This window comes from Capra hircus, chromosome 2, assembly GCF_001704415.2.
Source record: "Capra hircus breed San Clemente chromosome 2, ASM170441v1, whole genome shotgun sequence".
In the NCBI taxonomy this organism is placed as follows: Eukaryota; Metazoa; Chordata; class Mammalia; order Artiodactyla; family Bovidae; genus Capra; species Capra hircus.
The window spans coordinates 17,853,831-17,876,451 of record NC_030809.1 but is presented as its reverse complement, the minus strand read 5'-3'; the positions used below and the strand labels follow the sequence as shown (position 1 = coordinate 17,876,451).

At 38.8% G+C, this 22,621-nt stretch overlaps 1 protein-coding gene across 10 annotated transcripts in view; it reads right to left on the bottom strand.

Annotated features, from left to right (window-relative positions):
• TRIP12 (thyroid hormone receptor interactor 12) overlaps positions 1-22,621 on the bottom strand; it is a 153,377-nt gene that overhangs the window by 40,140 nt on the left and 90,616 nt on the right. For 6 of the 10 annotated variants that reach the window (XM_018058586.1, XM_018058566.1, XM_018058591.1 and 3 more), the window contains 9 exons: positions 9,225-9,373; positions 6,536-6,571; positions 6,358-6,453; positions 5,181-5,273; positions 4,830-4,991; positions 3,651-3,719; positions 3,393-3,558; positions 429-546; positions 154-313 (listed from right to left, as the gene is read on the bottom strand). In XM_018058586.1, coding sequence (XP_017914075.1) covers positions 154-313; positions 429-546; positions 3,393-3,558; positions 3,651-3,719; positions 4,830-4,991; positions 5,181-5,273; positions 6,358-6,453; positions 6,536-6,571; positions 9,225-9,373 — 1,049 coding nt within the window. The remainder of the gene's footprint in view (positions 1-153; positions 314-428; positions 547-3,392; positions 3,559-3,650; positions 3,720-4,829; positions 4,992-5,180; positions 5,274-6,357; positions 6,454-6,535; positions 6,572-9,224; positions 9,374-22,621) is intronic. The other 4 variants (XM_018058577.1, XM_018058624.1, XM_018058635.1 and 1 more) reach the window with 1 other exon arrangement.

Here is a 22,621-nt window from a genome sequence, read left to right as displayed (position 1 = left end):
GAAATGAGGACCTTGTTCTCAGGAGACAAAATGAGAGAATCGTGAGTTAATTTCACGCTAAGCACATTTACATCCAAATGCCCCCTCCCGACTCCAGCCCTACACCCATGCTCCATCAAAAGAAGACATATTTAAACGGTACGAGGAAACTACTACCTCAATGATCCGGCTGTCTATCCTGTTATAGGGGTGCCAGAGGCCCCGGTCATCCCGCCACTGCCATATGGCCCCATCCGTGTTCTGTGCATTGCCCTTCTTCAGCATGGTATCAACTGCAAAAATGCCTTCCTTTGGTAAACATGGCATAAGTTCACTGAAAACAAAAGGTGCAATAATTTTAATAAGTACCTTTCTAAGCGGTCAGTAAATACCAGGTCTCTAAAGCAAAATGCCCTCCAGTTATTATTAACTATTGGCCCAGTCTTTACCAAATCAGAGATGTCAGTTCATACAGTTCTTGAGGACTTCGCGGAACAAGATCAATCTGCTCCTGACAACTTCCATTGGAGGCACCACACAGGAGAAAGTGAAGCGTTTCTGCAATGTCTGTAAAGCCAACAATGAAAAGCCAAAGCCTATGAAACTACTTGTATTGCTGTATTTAAAAGGCAATCATTCCCAAGGGGAAAAACAAAAGTATTTTCCTATTCAGCCATACCATTCAAGATAAGGTGAAAATAATTTGTAATTAAAACCTTAAAAAAAACTATGAAGATTTAAACAATTTCTTTTTGAGGACTTAAGTTCACTGCAGAGACTTTAGGAATCTTGTATTACTTTCCTTAAGGAGTACAGAGTTTGCAGAACAAGTGCTCTAAACATATTTTATCCTTGATTCACATATATCTGTGTATTTTCTTCAATTCAAATATAATATACTGAAATCATGTGGCCAATAGAATAAAACACAGCAATTAAAAGCATCTGAATCTTGCCATTTTGTCATCAGGAAAACCTTTACTTAAATGACAGTAAGCATGCCAACTACCTTTAAAAATCAAGAAAATATCCTCTACCACAAACTTCCATTCCCAGATCTCAGTTTATGGAAGAACTGGGGTGAGAACTTGTCTAATGCACTGACACAGCGAGTGGAAGATGTTCCCAGTTGCCAAGGTTTTGATCATTCTAATAACCAGGACCTAAAGACAAGGCTGTATCTCTGTTGGTTGTGGCATATGGTTCTATATGCATATACAAAACATGTATAAATATTTCACTGAAATGTCCTGCCAGTAATCAGTATATTCTACTGTCAAGAAAGTACTCGTCATTAATTCCAGCAGAAGTTGCTCAGTTGTGTCCGACTCTTTGTGACTCCATGGACTATAGCCTACCAGGCTCCTCCATCCATGGGATTTTCCAGGCAAGAGTACTGGAGTGGGGTGCCATTTCTTTCTCCAGGGGATCTTTCCAACCCAGGGATTGAAGCTGGGTCTCCCACATTGCAGGCAGATGCTTTACCTTCTGAGCCACCAGGGAAGCTCCAATTTGGTCAGAGGAGTTATGAACAGTTAAATCTCTGCCTCATAGAAATGTCATAAGTAGTGATTAAATCTTTAAAAAATTTTGAAAAATTCATGTTGCCAACTTTCTTAAGAAACAGGAATATATGGCAATGGTGTGATAGTAACTTAAAAAACAAAGATCAGAGACTGAAAAAATAATAGAAAGAACCAGATAGGTCCATGTTTCCTTTGTGTTACTGAGGGAGAGAGAATGTAAGTCTAGTGGCCTCTATGTGACGAATATGTGGCAAACTTCCTAAAATATGCAAACGAGGTAACATTCATATTAAAGAATAAAATTCCAGAACATTAAAAACAAAACTTAGATAGTAATTTCCCAAACCAGGATATAGGAAAAATGCTGGGCCATATGGTAACAAGAGATAATCTATGTGCAATCTTTGGGAAACCAAAATTCAAGGGACTTCTAGGAATTTTAATTAAGAAAGTACATTATGACTACTCAAAAAAAAAAGAGTTAAATCTTTCCAAAACTTATCTTGGCAGAGAGGACTTTGCTCAGGGCATAAGCAAAACCGTGTTCTCTAGAATACTAAGTTTAGGAATGACAAAATGCTTTATCTCTTCAATAAATCACCTCAGCAACACTATTTTTCTACAAAGAACTGTGCCATGAGCTAAAATTCACAACTAATGTGACTAAATTTAAACCTGAGTTCCCCATCCTCCCTCCTCAACAAGAAAAGTACTATTATACCACTTAATAATCTACCTGAGGCAGAGGGACAAAGACTGCTTTGTCAGTGAATGGCATCACTGACTCCCAAGATAATATTCTCAGAAAGCAAAATTATGCATATACAACTATGGCAACCCACTCCAGTGTTCTTCCCTGGAGAATCCCAGGGACGGGGGAGCCTGCTGGGCTTCCGTCTATGGGGTTGCACAGAGTCGGACATGACTGAAGTAACTTAGCAGCAGCACAGTTATGAGTTTCATACAGAAGTGATCAATGCTCTACAAGCAATAATCAAAATATACAGATGTTCTCTGAACCCCACAGTCTTCTGACATTAACTTGTGAAATCTAAAGTAAAGACAGTAATGGGCAACTGCAACAGCAGTGTGTGTGTGTGTACACATGTGCGCACTCAGTCACTCAGTTGTGTCTGACTCTTTGCGACACCATGGACTGTATAGCCCACTAGGTTCCTCTGTCCATAGGATTTCATAGGCAAGAATACTGGAGTGGGTTACCATTTCTTACTCCAGGGGATCTTCCTGACCCAGGAACAGAACCACATCTGCACTGGCAAGCAGATTCTTTACCACTGAGCCACTGGGAAGCCCACTAGAGACTGTAATAGCAGTGGTGATAAAATGTTAATATTCTGCACATGGTAAGGTTGAGAAGGGCTTAGAAATATTAAAGCAGCAAAGATCAAAGTCATTCATCTGTGTAAATAAGTTCCAACACTTTGAGGGAGAAGAATTCTGGAATTATAAAAGGCTAGAAAATCTAACATGGGCAAAAGGACTACCTATAAGCAGAAGAGAAGCAGTTATTGGTAACATAAACTCAGAATTCTCCTAATGGAGCATCATTGCTGTTTAGTCACTAAGTCGTGTCTGACTCTTGTGACCCCAGGAAGCATCATTACTTAACTGATTGTATAGGAAGCAAGGACCTTAGTCCTTCAATAGTAAAGTTTTAATACACTATATACTTTAAAAACTGTATGAGGAAAGCATTACTATATTGTCACACCCAGATTTGTTACACAGTAACATTTTTCTTCCTTTACTATCCAGTGCTTACATATTAGTGATTTCTACTTGCTTATGTTGACTCTACTTATCAACAGAGGATAACCACACACACAATTTTTCTTGTTTAAAACAGAGTAATAAAATAGCACTTACTTTGCTTCATAAGTTGAACTGCTAAAGTTGGACAATTGGAACACATCAGAGAAAACATGCGAACCACCATTATAAACATCCCAGAACTTAAAATTGGTGGAGTTACTACCAATAGTTGTTGAACATTTGTTAGCAGATCTTTGGAAGCAACCTGCTGGAGTAAATTCTGCAGAAACACAAGGAAAAAAAAAAAAACTGTTACATCCTCAGTTAGCAGTTTAACAAGTTCATGAGAATATCAACAGACTAAATGCTTACCTCCTCATGCTGGAAGTTGTCCACTAGACGTGCAAAACAAAGGCAAGTGCTTTCTACTGACTTTTTGTCCTGTTGGTTTTTTTTTTTAAATAAAGGAAAATAAAGTTTGTTAATATAAAACATTTTCACTGTCCTATATCACTGCCTTATGTTCTTCCTAACCCCAAATTCTTCAAAGATGTGAGCTTTGAAAATGCTGTGAACCTAAGCAAGCAATAAGTCATGATTTTAATGCAAAGGAAAATCATACTGATAAAATCTGTACCTCCTATAAGACCTCAACAAATAAAAAGCAAGTTATATCAAAAAAGAACAACTTTTGCGCTTCTACAATTTCAATACCTAAACAAAAACTATAATAAAAATAAACATCCTATCATTTTAAACAGCCTTACAAGTAGAAACTTTTAAAAACATTCTTGTGACGCCCTTTATTGTGATCTTTTGCTTTACTGCAGTGGTTGGAACCAAATCCACAGTATCTCTGAGGTATGCCTGTATGTTTTATGTATCTAATTTTCTCTGAGATGCTTTTAAGCATATTTTATAAAGATGACTTAAAAGCCAGATCTCTTAAAATCTCTTTAGCAATAACAACACTTTGAAACATTACAAGAAAATTCTATTTCTCTACAACCTTCAAACTTGGATCATCTGTCCTGCAACAGAGGCTACATGAGCTCTGCTTATCATATTGCACACCAGGCCCACTGATGCCTTCTCCTCTATAGCTGCTCCTGTTCTTTGCCAGTCCCAGACAGCTGCAATCTAGATTTCTTATTTCATTTTTATGTGGAACATACATAGTCTCATCCCTTCTCTGATCTTGATCCATACCCTTCTCTGGTCTTGTCTGCCTAACTCAACAGCTTTCAGGAAAGGGTGATCTTTACAAAAGGAAATTCTCATCGTATTACATAGGAAACACTCAAGTGTCTGCTGAAATAATAAATTCACCCCTAAAGTCAAAATAGTTGATACCTTGTCATTTGGGTAAATCCATTGAAATTTCATAAAGTAAACTAATATGGTCCATGACTAGTTAACAGGAAAAGACAAAGATCAGAACATTTCCAATTTACATACCCAGTTGGAAGATTTAAGACTCCAGGCGAAACTGGCATTTAAAAAAATTTAATAAAAATGTTTTATGCCACATAAGATAGGTTTGTATTTTACCTGGTGGGTTAGCCTTTGGGTAAGCAATGGGAGGGAATCTGCCACAAAATGAAATTCATCTGGCGTGATACTCTGGCAGCAATTGGCTGCAATTGCTAGTGCATTTCTTTGGGCATTTATGCTGAAGAACTCTAGATACAGCAAGCAGTCTGCCAAACCACCCTAAAATATAGGAAAACTGTTAAAAGCAAAGAAGTACTCTTATCAGCAATTATAAAAAAAGAAAAAAGTCTAGCACATCACTTTGGAAACAGCATGGTAACCTTACAGAGGTTGCGACCTAGGAGCTAATACAAATGTGGGTCTAAAATTCAACATTAAAGGAAATAGTCCTTTGCTAACAATACTTACCGCCTGGAGAATGGCTTTACTGTGTCTACGTGATAACATCTCCAAGGCCGTCAAGGCCTGTTCGGCCACATCAATACACTGAATAACTTGCAGCTGGGAACATATAAATAAGGAACAAGGTTATCGTTCAAGTGCTCTACTTGCTACTCATCTTCTATGGGAATAAACATCTCTAATTTTCATCAATCTATACTGCCTCTATGCTTCCCTGGTGGCACAGTGGTAAAGAATCTGCCTGCCAACACAAAAGGTGACAGGTATGATCCCTCGGTCAGGAAGATTCCTGGAGAAGGGAATGGCAACCCACTCCAGTATTCTTGCCTGGGGAATCTCATGGACAGAGGAGTCTGGCAGGCTACAGTTTATGGGGTCGCAAAGAGTCGGACCTGATTTAGCAACTAAACAATAAATATTGCCTCTAACCTGAAACCCATCACAGGAAACCAATGACTTATGCATGTAAGCTGTAACATACTGGCGATATAGCTTCCTTCCAACGACTTTATAAATATGTTTTACAAAAAGAATAAACTAAATTCAATTATATAACTTTAAATCTTCAGATTTAAAATAAACGGGTTGGTTTATGGAACAAATTTGAAAAATCAAGTTTTACAGTTATCAGCATATTTCAAAGTTTTCAGATAATGCAAATTTTATTGTGCATTAAAAAGAAAAAGGTCCTTAAAACAGACCAAAAACAACCTACCACAGACCATATGAAAAAATTTCCTTTCTCCACTGCCTCACTTTATGACCTTGAGCAAGGCATTTTGTCTGGCTCAGCCTCCTCAGCTGTAAAATGAGGGTATAAATAGCTATCAACCTCACTGGGATGTTTTCTAGAAACAATGAAATCATTTTAAATCAAGTGCTTTAAGTTCTTCGCTGAAAGATTTTCACACTAGTGCAATAACTGCCATTATTAAAAATTTTAACACTGGGGTGATACAAGAAAACACTTTATTAGCATCAGTTTTAAACTACAACTCTGTTAAACACAAAACATTTTTCTCGAATCTTGGCTAAAAAATATACTTTAGTTAGATAATGGATGCTAAAATGTGTCTTTTAATGTGGCCTTACAATCTGATATATAACTTTAGAATTCAGTAGTCAGGAGGTCCATTGATTCCTCTATGCTTGCTTTCGAACAGCTGGGCAAAAGTAGGATTACCTTTTCTAAAAAGACAGGAATTGCATCTACTACCACAGCCGATGATCGAGGAAGTGCTTCCATCATGTATGTTAAGGCTCGACAAGCATGGTTCATCTAGAAAAGAAGCCATGTTCACTCAATTAAAAAAAATAAAGTAAGTTTGGAGTGAGTCTTTTAAAATATGGCATATACTTACAATATCAAAATTATGCTCCATCTGCAGCAATGTTATCTGTTTAAAAAAATTTAAAAGTATTAGAAGCTATATTCTTAAAATCCTAGAAGTATGTCTTCTAGTTCAACTGAAATGGAACAGTATGACTCACGAACATTACCATAAAAAAAATAACCTCAAGTTAAAACCTAGCATGCATACACAAGAAATGCTTATGCTTAGGATGGCATGACCCGCACACTGAAGCTCTGACAAGGGATCACCTCATGATTCGGGTCAAAACCAAAGCATTCACAATGCTTACAACCAACCCTCCCAGTACCACTGTTTCCCGTTTCAGAAGCCCACGAAAACGTCACTGAGGATTTATCTGTCAGCAAGTACTTCGTACACAAATAAATGGACCAGAAGCCCACAGAAATCTGTTAAATTAACTATCAGTACAGATTCAGTATCATAGCTTCAACTCTTATAGATGAGCTTCTCTAAAAGTTGAGCTAAGCACCACTTAATTCAGCTGTAAAATACACAGCAGTATAGAACTGGAACACAATATTGATCACATGAAAAACGCATTAGGCACTAATTAAAACTCAATATAATTATTTCACAAACACATGAATTAGTCCAAACATCTGATCTGATCTTAGTTTTTCTTGTGGAAAAGACCTTAAGCAGTTTCCAACTGCGTTTTTCAAAAGAGGGCAAGCAAAACCACTACAGATACACACTCCATATTCTTTAAGCAGTAAAAGCTACCAAAGAAACTTCCTACTTGGGGAAGCAATCATTGCAGTTCAATGGAAAAGTTTAAATGTGTCAAATTTAAGCTGTAAAGTACCAATTAAATATATGATTATAATAACAGACATCGAATATTCTAACATAATATTCATTTAATATGAATTCTTCTCAGCTCTGAATTATGCTAGGTAATTATATCTATACATGAAAGGTCTTGATAACTATTTCCATTAAATATACTACATAAACCCACAAACACATGCGAGCATGCACACTGTCTCATATCACCTGTAAATCAGTCACAAGAAACATCTACTCTAAATTCAAAGGAATTGTTATGTTAACAGATAAAACAGTTAAGTTCTCCAATTCTTTAAGGGGGAATGACCCTTGTAAGACCACATTTGAGAACTGCTGGAAATAGATTCTTCACCAAAATGACTGTTTATGGTCATACAAGTGTATGGTGATTGATGGATCTATATTTGTAATATTCAACTGTTATAAAAGACAAATCTGGACAACTCACTACTAATAGCATGAGCTGACTGGCACAGGTCCACTAAGTACTCAAATCTAATCAATAACCAGCAAATTAAGAAAACCAGATTGTGTTAATGTTTCAGGCCAAATTTAACAGCTTCTTTATTTAACTAAAAGCTGCAGTTTAAAAGAGATAGTATTGCTACATGGTAACCTAGTTCTTTATTACTGTTTACTTTTAAATGAACAAAAACAAACAAGGAAGTTAATTTAGGTCATAAAAGACCGCTATTAAAGAAATCAATAACTTGAGCATGCATATAAACATAGGTGAACGTCAGAATACAAAGGATAATATCACTTTCATGAAATGTTTTAAAATATTAATATGCAAGCCTGTGGGATGGCACAGGTAGGCTTGAGAGGCAGCTTCTGTTAGCAGGAGGTCTGCATGGGATGAGAGACTGCTCCATCCTTCACTACTCTCTGCTAGAGCAGAGCCAGCCAACAAGTGAGAACAAGCAGAATGAAGACTGTATCATCCTGTATTTGACTGGCTCTCCACTTAGCTCTCTCCGTAATCTGATAATGTGATCAAATGAGACAATCTGACACCCCAATCCTGGTTCCATTTTTGTCAACTTTACAAGATGTGTAAACAAAGACTTAAATGACATTTAACTTGCAATGTAATATATGCTATGAATATATTCATGTCTATGTTAATCTTGTCATGATTTTATTCAGACAATTTTAATCTTATATTATAATCAATTTCTTTAATCCTGCATTGTGAATATTACCAAGCCACTACTTAAAAGACGTATCATGCTCAAGGGCCTACACACTTACTAATGGCAATTTCTCTTTTTGTTTTCACATTAAAAAGCTTAAGGGATTAAGATGTTAAAAATTCTAAACTCATCACTGTGTTGAAAATCATTAGATTTTTTTAACTCGTTTTTCTATTGCTGAGTACTGTTGTTTTGTTTCTCCTATTTCTATTTAACATAATCCCCTTTTTTAAGCTGGAGAATCCATTTGGTCTTCCGGCTGGATTGCATGGCCATGCACACAACTATCAAGCAGGAAGTACTGACTGCCTACAACGACAACCCACAAGTGAGCTGTTTTGTTACTGTCCCATGAATCACCAGTTTAAAAGAAAAAAAGCATGAATTTTGTCATAGGTAGTCAAGTTACCACCTAAATGGGATAACCACTTAAAACGGAAAACCACATGGGTCATTTAAGTATCAAAGATAAGGTAACTATTCACCAAGAGATGGTTTAGAAATTTTAGTCATTCATCACTACGTCATGCACAATCTCTATAGGCCTGAAATAAAAGGATAAGTAAGCCACACTCTACTCTTAGTTCTATTATATTCTAAAGTTCCTAATGACAATGATCATGCTTTTATAAAAATAAGAGCAGCATTCAGGGCATGAGTGGGATGAAATGAGGGGAAAATTCTCCTACCAAAGCTGGAACCACACTCTTGACAGGAAACCCTCCCAGCGTCTCCTCATTCCCCATGACCAGTAATTGACACATCTCAATAACGGCCTGGAGCTGCTGGCTTTCATCGCTTGCTTGTAATCCTTGCAGAAGCTGCTGAGCCTTAGAACCTGCAGAGAAATAAAATCAATACTTTTAAACCTTTAAGAAAATTATTACTAGGTATTAAGTGTGACTTTACACAGTCAGCTGGCTACTTTTCTTCCTTGGATCCCAACTACAGAGGGATTTTACTCTGCCTTAGAGCAATGTCACAGTTGTTTACATTCTCCTCTTTTACTTTTTATCTTTTTTAATGAGAGATGTTGATTGGTTTTAACAGATGCAACAAAAAGTAATATCCCTATTCCTAGGACTAACAAGGACTGACTACATTTAACATGTGTGTACTTAGTTGCTCAGTTGTATGCAACTTTTTGCAACCCCATGGACTGCAGTCTGCCAGGGTCTTCTCTCCATGGGCATTCTCCAGGCAAGAATACTGGAGTGGGTTGCCATGCCCTCTTCCAGGGGATCTTTCCAACCCAGGAATCGAACCCACGTCTCCCACACTGCAGGCAGACTCTTTACCGACTGAGCCACCAGGGAAGCCCAGGAATACTGGAGCGGGTAGCCTATCCCTTCTCCAGGGGATCTTCTTAACCCAGGAATTGAACAGGGGTTTCTTGTATTGCAGGCAGATTTTTTTATCAGCTGAGCTACCTGCTTTTTAAAAATATGTATTATCTAGTGAGCAAAAAGTCTTCTGCCAGAATAAAAACCTGGTAAACAATGATGCCCAGGCATCAAAGGAAATGTTATATATCTCTAAACACCTCCATCAGAACAAATGGAATCCAAGTAACAGTGAAAGCATAGAAATAAAGACAAACAGAACAATAATGCATGCAACAAAAGGGAATGCCAAGAATGATTTCCCAAAACATCAAAAGACGGGACTTTTCACCTCCTCTCACTTCATGTGCATATGTTGCTATCACAGTGCTTCAGAGAACTTCGACTTTCAAGGTTTAATTCCATCCTCAAAACATTTGAAAAATGCTAAGACTCAACTACCACAATAATTAAGTTATCAATAAACTAAGTCAAAAATAAAGTCTACAAATGTGTTTCAAATCTTCCTGGACACCCTCCTTCTTGTAACTATTAACTCCATTAAAACTTACAAATGTAAACTTGATGTTATTCAAACCCTATCATTCTCAAGACATTTTCCAATTGCTCCTTGTATATTGGATTTTTCCCCACTTAGTACTGAAATGAAAAAATCCACTTACTACTGAAATGCTTAGAAATGATACACATTAGGAAACTGTCAATGAATGTAGAATTCACATGAACAGCAATTTTTTTTTTTTTCAATTAAACACAAATGATCTTCTTGGAGGGCAAACACCTTTCAAAGGGATGCACAATAATCCTCATCTGTTTTCTCTATTATTTAAGGCTGTGGCTAATGAACTGCAGAATATCACTAACTCCTTTCATCATCATAAGAGTCTACCCAGAAATATACTACAAGAAATTCCAGTTCAAAGGGACAGCATCTTTAAAATTCTTCAAACTAAATAATATCAGTTCCACTTAGGGCAGGCTTATCATTTTTGTATTGAAATAATGTGAGAGAAAAAAAAAAAAGAAGGGAAAATAACTGTGAAAACAAAAGAATTCTTAGCTGCTTCTGGATTTGTTTTTAAAGAATGAAATCATTCAAAGTATACCCTAAAAACCACAACCTAAAATAGGAAAAATTAACACAAGCAATGGTAAGTCTTGTAAACACTGAGGCTGGAAGTTCTAAGCATATGGATCATTTCAGCATGATCAAAGTAATCATTAAAAAAAAAATTTTCATAACGCCACTGGTCTTTTGGGATGGTCATAAAAATACCTTATTCCAAACTGAAAGCAACAACAGAAAATGAATGCCATTATTTCCCTTTGCTATATGAAGAGAAATAACCTCAAACAGATCAGTCAATTTGGGTTCTAAGGATTATTTTATACAAAATTACTGAGAATCCCTCCCCAGTCCCCCAAGCACTCTTGTGTATGAGGATTATATCTACTGTTATTTATAAAATGTGTTGGGAACTAAAAGAGAAAAAATTTTAAGTACCTGATTAATTCATTACATATTAATATAAACAACCTTTTTGTGGAAAAGGCCATATTTTTCCGAAACAATAAAAATGTAGTAGCACTATTTTGCTGTTGTTGCAAATCATTTAAACGTCAAGCTTAATAAAAGAGCTGTCCAGTCACTTTCACCTCTGCTCTCAACCTATGATACAAGGTTATCTGAGATAAGTCACGAAAATTATTTAAAAGACATGTACCTATTTAACATTATAGAATAATATGACTGCCACTCATTTGGTGTCTCTGCCTTGATTCTTATTAAGGTACCAGCAGTTTTAAACCCACCATAGCTTCTACACTTTTAGTTCCAACAAGAGAAAAGGAAAAACCTTACTAATTACCATCAACCTTGGCCTTATGAATTCAATGTAAGGATCTCAGGCATGACCGAGGAACTCACAAACCACACTTTGGAAAAAACCACACTATCAAAGGTTGCCGAGAGGAGCAACCCACGTCCAAGGAGCACTGGCTGCATGGGTGCAGGAGGGCCGAGAGGAGCTACTCCACGTTTAAGGTCAGGAGGGGCGGCCAGTGAGAAGATACCCGTCGTCCAAGGTAAGGAACAGCGGCTGAGCTTTGCTGGAGCAGCCGTGAAGAGATACCCCACGCCAAGGTAAGAGAAACCCAAGTAAGATGGTAGGTGTTGCGAGAGGGCATCAGAGGGCAGACACACTGAAACCATAATCACAGAAAACTAGTCAATCTACTCACACTAGGACCACAGCCTTGTCTAACTCAATGAAACTAAGCCACACCCTGTGGGGCTACCCGAGACAGTCGGGTCACGGTGGAGAGATCTGACAAAATGTGGTCCACTGGAGAAGGGAACGGCAAACCACTTCAGTATTCTTGCCTAGAGAACCCCATGAACAATATGAAAAAGCAAAATGACAGGATACTGAAAGAGGAACTCCCCAGGTCGGTAGGTGCCCAATATGATACCGGAGATCAGTGGAAAAATAACTCCAGAAAGAACGAAGGGATGGAGCCAAAGCAAAAACAACACCCAGTTGTGGATGTGACTGGTGATAGAAGCAAGGTCCGATGATGTAAAGAGCAATACTGCATAGAAACCTGGAACGTCAGGTCCATGAATCAAGGCAAATTGGAAGTGGTCCAACAGGAAATGGCAAGAGTGAACGTCAACATTCTAGCAATCAGTGAACTAAAGTGGAATGGAATGGGTGAATTTAACTCAGATGACCATTATATCTACTACTGTGGGCAGGAATCCCTTAGAAGAAATGGAGTAGCCATCATGGTCAACAAAGAGTCCAAAATGCAGTACTTGGATATAAACAAAAACGACAGAATGATCTCTGTTCGTTTCCAAGGCAAACCATACAATATCACAGTAATGCAAGTCTATGCCCCAACCAGTTACAGTGAGGAAACTCAAGTTGAACAATTCTATGAAGACCTACAAGACCTTTTAGAACTAACACCCAAAAAAGATCTCTTTTTCATTAAAGGGGACTGGAATGGAAAAGTAGGAAGTCAAGAAACACCTGGAGTAACAAGCAAATTTGGCCTCGGAGTATCAGAATGAAGCAGAGCAAAGGCTAATAGAGTTTTGCCAACAGAACACACTGGTCATGGCAAACACCTCTTCCAACAACACAAGAGAAGACTCTACACATGGACATCACCAGATGGTCAACACCAAAACCAGACTGATTATATTCTTTGTAGCCAAAGTACAGTCAGCAAAAACAAGACCGGGAGCCAACTGTGGCTCAGATCATGAACTCCTTAGTGCCAAATTCAGGCTTAAATTGAAGAAAGTAGGGAAAATCACTAGACCATTCAGGTATGATCTGAATCAAATCCCTTATGATTATACAGTGGAAGTGAGAAACAGATTTAAGGGACTAGATCTGATAGAGTGACTGATGAACTATGGAATGAGGTTCATGACACTGTACCGGAGACAGGGATCAAGACCATCCCCATGGAAAAGAAATGCAAAAAAGCAAAATGGTTGTCTGGGTGGCCCTTGCAAATAGCTGAGAAAAGAAAAGAAGCAAAAAGCAAAGGAGAAAAGGAAAGATATAAGCATCTGAATGCAGAGTTCCAAAGAATAGCAAGGAGAGGTAAGAAAGCCTTCCTCAGTCATCAATGCAAAGAAATAGAGGAAAACAACAGAATGGGAAAGACTAGAGATCTCTTCAAGAAAATTAGAGATATCAAGGGAGCATTTCATGCAAAGATAGGCTCAATAAAGGACAGAAATGGTATGGATCTAACAAAAGCAGAAGATATTAAGAAGTGGCAAGAATACACAGAACTATGCGAAAAAGAGCTTCACGAATCATGATGGTGTGATCACTCACCTAGGGCCAGACATCCTGGAATGTGAAGTCAAGTGGCCCTTAGAAAGTATCACTACGAACAAAGCTAGTGGAGGTGATGGAATTCCAGTTGAGCTATTTCAAATCCTGAAAGATGATGCTGTGAAAGTGCTGCACTCAATATGTCGGCAAATTTGGAAAACTCAGCAGTGGCCACAGGACTGGAAAAGGTCAGTTTTCATTCCAATCCCAAAGAAAGGCAATGCCAAAGAATGCTCAAACTACTGCACAATTGCACTCATCTCACACGCTAGTAAAGTAATGCTCAAAATTCTCAAAGCCAGGCTTCAGCAATACGTGAACCGTGAACTTCCAGATGTCCCAGCTGGTTTTAGAAAAGGCAGAGGAAACAGAGATCAAGTTGCCAACGTCCGATGGATCACTGAAAAAGCTACAGAGTTCCAGAAAAACATCTATTTTTGCTTTATTGATTATGCCAAAGCCTTTGACTGTGTGGATCACAATAAACTGAGGAAAATTCTGAAAGAGATGGGAATAACAGATCACTTGACCTGCCTCTTGAAAAACCTATATGCAGGTCAGGAAGCAACAGTTAGAACAGGACATGGAACAACAGACTGGTTCCAAATAGGAAAAGGAGTACATCAAGGCTGTATACTGTCACCCTGCTTATTTAACTTATATGCAGAGTACATCATAAGAAACACTGGGCTGGAAGAAGCACAAGGTGGAATCAAGATTGCCAGGAGAAATATCAGTAACCTCAGATATGCATATGATACCACTTTTATGGCAGAAAGTGAAGAGGAACTAAAAAGCCTCTTGATGAAAGTGAAAGAGGAGAGTGAAAAGGTTGGCTTAAAGCTCAACATTCAGAAAACGAAGATCATGGCATCTGGTCCCATCACTTCATGGGAAACAGATGGGAAAACAGTGTCAGACTCCAAAATCACTGCAGACAGTCACTGCAGCCACGAAATTAAAAGATGCTTACTCCTTGGAAGGAAACTTATGACCAACCTAGATAGTATACTGAAAAGCAGAGATATTACTTTGCCAACAAAGGTCCATCTAGTCAAGGCTATGGTTTTTCCAGTGGTCATGTATGGATCTGAGAGTTGGACTATAAAGAAAGCTGAGCATGGAAGAATTGATGCTTTTGAACTGTGGTGTTGGAGAAGACTCTTGAGAGTCCCTTGGACTGCAAGGAGATCCAACCAGTCCATTCTGAAGGAGATCAGTCCTGGGTGTTCATTGGTAGTACTGATGCTGAAGCTGAAACTCCAGTACTTTGGCCACCTGATGTGAAGAGATGACTCACTGGAAAAGACCCTGATGCTGGGAGGGATTGGGGGCAGAAGGAGAAGGGGATGACAGAGGATGAGATGGCTGGATGGCATCACCGACTTGATGGACATGAGTCTGAGTGAACTCTGGGAATTGGTGATGGACAGGGAGGCCTGGTGTGCTCAATTCATGGGGTTGCAAAGAGTCGGACACGACTGGGTGACTGAACTGAACTGATCAAAGATTATGGGTCAGAAGGCAAACATTTTTTTATAAAGAGCCAAGACAGTAAATGTTTTGGGCTTTACAAGCCACAGGGTTGCTGCTGCCACTACTCGATCCTGGCATTGTGGCATGAAAACAGATACAGGCAATAAGTTCAAATTTGAATTTCATTTAATTGTCATGTAACAAAATATACTTCTTTAAAACTTTTTCAGCCATTTAAAAATCATTTTTAGTTCATAGGCTATATCAAAACAAGCAGGAGGCTGATGTGTCCCATGGGCACGAGTTCACTGACTACTGACAGTGAAGAAAGAGAAGTCCCAGCATTTCAGGGAGTCACAGGAGGTTGGTGTGTTTAAGTGTGAATTGGCCCCACTGGACATCTGCTAAGTTCTGAGGCTGTGAAGAGGTCCATGGATTGAGTCAGAGGTTCTGCTAAGACAATGCAAACACCTGCAGTCTCAGGGTACTCAGAGGACAAAGTCCCCACAGAGGGAGGAGGCCTGACTCAAACACACACAGCCAGTGCCCCTCATTCTCAAGACATCTGCAACATTTTCAAACTCCATAATGAATATAAAGTCTAAGTAGATGGAGATCTGCAAGGTTCTCAACAGCACAAACCCTGGGAGAGGGATTTTCTTGGCAGTTCAGTGGATAGGACTCAGCTTTCAGTGTCGAGGGTGTGGGTTCAGTCCCTGGTAGGGAAACTAAGATCCCACAAGGTGCATGGCATGGAAAATTCAAAACAGAAAACAGGAACGACCCCCTGCCCACCCCCCCGCACCCCCGCGCCCCCCCCCACCCCCGCCGCCGCTGCAAAAACCCCTGGGAGGCTCATGACAAACAGGGATAAGCCAGAGGTGAAATGAGCCATATATGAAACAAGCTATAGCCCTGACTGGAGCAAAGTGGTCAGCTTCTGACAGTGTTTAACACTGAAGAAGAGGAAACACTAATAGAAAATACCACTTGGGATCTCTTCAGTTCACATAATCAATTACCAGATATGTCTGAGGAGTATGTGACTAACAATCAAAAGGTGGGAAGAGACAATAGAAGCAGGCTAACACCACCAGAAACTATAAACTAGGTATTCTGTAACTATGATTGTGTTAGACACTCAGTCATGTCTAACACTTTGCAACCCCATGGACTGTAGCCCACCAGGCTCCTCTGTCCATGGAATTTTAGAGGCAAGAATATTGGGGTGGATTGTCATTCTCTTCTCCAGGGGATCCTCCCAACCCAGGGATCAAATCTGGGACTCCTGCATTGCAGGCAGATACTTTACTGAGTCACCAGGGAAAGCTCCATAACTATAACTAATAAATTGCAAATGTAAGCAATAGAGGAAGTGATAGTTAAAGAGCTTGGGATCAACAGGCATGCACTGCTATCTTTAAAAGATAACCAAAGAAGTCCTACTATACATATACAGCACAGGGAACTCTGCTTAATGACATGTGGCGGCCTGGATAGGAGGGGAGCTTAGGAGAGAACGGATATATGTATATATATGGATGGTTGAGTCGCTTCGGTGTCCACCTGAAACTATCACAAACAGTCAATTGGCTATACTCCAATACAAAATAAATAAAACAGATTGCAAGGATAAACAAAGATGGACAAAATGGAATGTAATGAATTTCAAAGAGAACTGGAATCTATTTTTAAAAATCAAATAACTGCCTAGAACTGGAAAACACACCTGATATCTAAAATTCATTGATGAATTTAACCAAAGATGGAAGAAGAAAACAGAAAAAAGAATTAGTGAATTTGAAATGTGGTCAAGAGAAAGTTTTCAAACTAGGCATAAGAAAAAATTCTGGGAAAAACAAAAACAGAGCTAGAGAGACCCAGAAGTGCAAAGTCTGAACGTGTACAATCCTGATGCTCCCAGAGAAAATGAAGGAGAACACTTGAATAGACAATGAGATAAAAGAAACAATATGTGAAGAGATAATGGCCAACAATTTTCCAAAACTGATGAAAGGTATCAACTCACAGATTCAAAGGTTCAGTGAAACTCAAGCAAATTGAAAATGAAAGAAAATGTCACATGGGCCTAATATAGTCAAACTATTAAAAATTAATACAAAGTAAGTCTTAAAAGAAGCCAGGGGAGAAAAGAATTGCCTTGAAAAGGTTATAGTAGGATTTTTAAACAGAAACTATGGAAACCAGAAGAGACATTACAAAGGGCTAACATGAGATTTTTACACCTGGGGAAATGATCTTTTGAAACTTAAGGCAAATCAAGAATTTCTCAAACAAAAGCAGAGAGAAATCACTATTAGCATTTATACCGATGTAAGAAAAGTTCTTTAGGCCGAAGGGAAACAATCTAGATAGCAGAAAGGAACTGCAGGAAAGAAGTTAGAGTACTGGAAATGGTACATATATGCGGGCAAAAATAAATGAAGATGGATGTTTTAAAACAAAAGCTGCCCCACTGTCTTTCTAACACATGTATAAGCAAAACAAAACAACAACATAAAGGATGGCAAGGGAAAAACTAAAACTGCTGCGAAGTGCTTACACTGTTTGGGATATGATAACATTATTACTATCAAGTAGGCGATGTATAATAGCCCAAAGACATGTATTATAATCTCCGAAAGAGGCTGATTTATTTACATCTGCCAAAATGTTGTATGCCTAGACCCTTTATACCACAGTCCCCTTTCTAGAAATCTAGCCTAAAGATAAAAGGAAAAAATAGGAAAGCTGTATTTCACTGTAATACAACCAAGACTGGAAGTCACCCAAATGTGCAACACGGGACTGGCTAAGAAACCGTACATCCACACACTGCAGCATTATGACAGCTTTACAAAAGGCATGGGGGACCCTCCCCTCCCTCTCTTCCCACCCCCTTCTCTCTGTGCATGAGGAGGACAGCATCTATGAACAGTGACCACCAAGATTTACTGTCAAAAGGAAGGCAAAGCAAAGTTTACTACTCTTATCTAAGAAAGGCAGTGTGTATGAAGTAGACATATGGATTTGTTTTTGTTTTCTTAAGTAAACAGCAAAAGGACAGGCCATAAAATTACAAAGGTTATTTGTGTGCGAGGAGGAAACAGGCTAAAGGGATAGTAAAAGATGTTAAGACTTTTAAAAATTTATAGATCTAACTTCAGGAACCGTGTAAGTAACATGAATTATAAAAGCCAGATAACATTTTAAAGTCAATACCTAAAAATCATAAGGAAAATAAAGCAAAGGAGCCAAACCCACCTGGCACCATGAACATTAATTATTTCAAATGACTCTAAAATACAAAAAGCTGACCATAAAGTGAGATATAACCCAAGAACAAAAAAAAGAACTACTGCAAAATTAAAACTTTCTCAGTTTGACTATTTCTATTGTAAAGCTGAATTCTGTACTGTAGGATTATCCTAAATAAATGAAAGTGACATTCACTCAGCCATGTCCATCTCTCTGTGACCCCAGGGGCTGTAGCCTGCTGGGCTCCTCTGTCCATGGAATTCTCCAGGCAAGAATACTACAGAGAGTAGCCATTCCCTTCTCCAGGGACCAAAGGCAGGTCTCCAACACGGCAGGCACATTCTTTACCATCTGAGCCACCAGGGAAGCCCTAATAAATAAATAACTATTCCTCGGAACTGAAACTTTTGGTATGAAATACCCGATAAATAAAACCCCTGAAGACCTGAATTTGAATTAGCATTATCAGTATGAACTTATTATTTTTATCTTAAAAGATTAAGTATAATCAGTTCCTAAGTTTGTCCGTTAAATGAGTCTAATAACAATGATCAATCCAGTAGCAAATACACCTACAGCCGAGACTGTGGGATCTAAATACCATTTCCTATAAAGGAAACCAGGGCTCTCTGAGGCAATGCCTGATGTCAAGCATGGGGTTGGAGTTATTGAGCTTGACTCACCAGAAAGCAAAGAGGGCTTCAAAAACTACTGAGATCACACCAAAAAGATCAAAGAGTGGAAAATTTAATCATTAATGAAAATCGGTGAAATGTCTAAAACACATTTCAACCTGCTTGACAGTGACACTTAATAACAACAGCACTCTGAATGGGAAACTGGTAAATAAAGGGTAGGAGATATTTTTCCTATGCCAACTGTTCTCCTGGGTAACCAAATAGAAGGGAGAGATCGTCTTTCTATGGGCTTCCCAGGTGGCTTTGATAGTAAAAAATCTGCCTGCAATGTGGGAGACCTGAGTCTCTCTCTTTGGTGTCACCTCTGGGTCGGGAAGATCCCCTAAAAAAGGAAATGACTACCTACTCCAGCAGTCTTGCCTGGAAAAGTCCTTGGACAGAGGAGCCTGACGGGCTACAGTCGACAGGGCTGCAAAGAATAGGGACATGACCCAGTATATATTTCAACAAAATTACTTATTTTACTCCTAATAAATGGAGACTGATCATTAGATATGAAATACTTTCATTTATAATCCCTGTTATCTAGGAACCAAGTTTTGATGGCTTAGGAGGTGATCTGACTTTGTATGCTTCCTAAATATGAGAAAACACTACCACTTGGGCAGTGTCTTTCCCCATCAGAGGAGGAAAATAAAGAATCAAACTTGAACCTGAAAAAGTCTCTAGACCCAACTATCAGTTCACAAGAAACTTACTTTATTTATTCATTTACTTTTGCTTTTCCATTTGAGACAATGGAAATCTGACTGACTGGCATCTATTAAGACAGAATTACTGAAGAAAAAAAAAAAAAAGAAGGAATTACTGGTTTCCTTTTCAGATATAACAATAGTAATCTGGATGTATGTGCCTATGTGTATGTGTGTTTTAAGAGGCATTATCTTGGTTTATATGTGAGTACATCATGAAAAACGCTGGGCTGGAAGAAGCACAAGCTGGAATCAAGATTGCCAGGAGAAATATCAGTAACCTTGATATGCAGATGATACCACTCTTACGGCAGAAAGTGAAGAGGAACTAAAAAGCCTCTTGATGAAAGTGAAAGAGGAGAGTGAAAAGGTTGGCTTAAAGCTCAACATTCAGAAAATGAAGATCATGGCATCTGGTCCCATCACTTCATGGGAAATAGATGGGGAAATAGTGGAAACAGTGTCAGACTTTCTTTTCTGGGCTCCAAAATCACTGCAGATGGTGACTGCAGCCATGAAATCAAAAGACTCTTACTCCTTGGAAGGAAAGTTATGACCAAACTAGATAGCATATTCAAAAGCAGAGATATTACTTTGCCAACAAAGGTCCATCTAGTCAAGGCTATGGTTTTTCCAGTGGTCATGTATGGATCTGAGAGTTGGACTATAAAGACAGCTGAACGCCAAAGAATCGATGCTTTTTAACTGTGGTGTTGGAGAAGACTCTTGAGACTCCCTTGGACTGCAAGGAGATCCAACCAGTCCACCCTAAAGGAGATCAGTCCTGGGTGTTCACTGGAAGGACTGATGCTGAGGCTGAAACTCCAATACTCTGGCCACCTGATGAAAAGGGCTGACTCATTGGAAAAGACCCTGATGCTGGGAAAGATTGAGGGCAGGAGGAGAAGGGGACGACAGAGGGTGAGATGGCTGGATGGCAGCACCGACCTGATGGACATGAGTTTGAGTGAACTCTGGGAGTTGGTGATGGACAGGGAGGCCTGGTGTGCTGCGATTCATGGGGTCGCAAAGAGTCAGACACCACTGATCGACTGAACTGAACCGATCTTGAGCTACATGATGAAATGTTTATAGATAAAATTATAGAATGTCTAGGATTCATTTCAAATTAATGCAAGAGGAGAGGATGTTGGTGAGTGTAAAGACAGACTGGCCACGAAGCAGGCACTGCTGAAGCTGAGTCATGGGCATGGGTGTGTGTGACTGTTTTCTACTCTGATTCTAGTATATAGTTTACATTAATTCCACATGCAATAGTCAAGCATTAATATGGAGTTCTGATGTTTAATGATAATATGCTTAGGTAGCCCTACAACAATTTTTCTTTCCAGAAAAAAAAATTTCCCCCAAAATAAATGAAATCAAAGTTATATATATAAAAAAAAGCACACACATTAACTTATGGCAAAGTATAGATCTTAATATAATCAGAACACTGTCTAAAAATGTTAATATCCTTACTTTTATAGTTAGAAAATTCAAATATATCCAGGTGAATAAGTTAAAAAAAAATAGTCTTGGGAATGGGGCGAACAATTAAAGGTATAAATAAAACAATGGTTGTGTGGACTGATGATTGTTGATGGGCTTATGGAACTTATTATGCTACTAATACTTTCAACTTTCATGTGTTTGATCTTTTTCATAATAAAGATAAATTCTGATTATCCTTAGGCTAAACCCCACATTTGCTGCTGACCTGCAAAGGTCTAACATGACCCGCCAAGTACCTTTACCTCTCAGATTTCATCTTCTACCACTTTCCTTTCACCTTCCTATTCCCCTCCCGCAGTCTAATGAGCAGACTAGACTTATTTCCACCTCTGGCCATGCACTCCTTCTTCCTTCACATCCTCTGCAGAGCTGGTTTTCTCACTTCATTTTATTCAACACAAAATCTCCACACCTCAGAGAAGGTTTCTCTAACCAGCCTATCACCACACCAGCAATCTTCCATTGTCTGCATTGATTTCCTTCACTGCAGTGACACTACCTGAAATTTTACTATGTAATGATTGTCTTCTTTACTGCAAGGGTCACACTCTAACAGGGAAGCTTCCATGTGGGAAACAACTCCACTTATCATCCTATTCATGACTCTGAACAATCCCAGTGCCTCACAAATGGCACTGAACAAAAAAATCAATATTCCAGGGTCCTCAAGAACTCTGCCGGAGAGTGTTATTTGAGAGATGAGTAACAGGGCAGCAAAAACAAAAGAAAATAAAAACAAAAATACGAACTGCTTCTTAAAACCCTCAGGTATTTGGTTGGTCAAAAAGTTCAAGTTTTTCTGTAAGATTAAGTTAAGATGCAAGTACATTAGAAATCTAGCCTTCTATTCATATTAAGTCAACAACTTAAAAAAAGAGATGTGCAACAATCAACAAAGATTTACAGTATATACTGTGTGAGCGTATGCTTAGTCGCTCAGTTGTGTCTGACTCTTTGCGACCCCATGGACTGTAGGCTGCCAGGCTTCTCAGTCCATGGGGATTTTCCAGGCAAGAATACTGGAGTGGGTTGTCATGCCCTCCTTCAGGGGATCTGCCCAACCCAAGAATCAAACACAGGTCTGTCACATTGCAAGCGGATTTCTAACCTGTCTGAGCCACCAGGGAAACTCACTACAGTCAATATCTTGTAGTAACCAATAGAAAATTATCTGAAAAAAAAATGTGTATATGTATAATTCAATCACCTTTGCTGTGTACCTGAAACATAAGTCAACTATA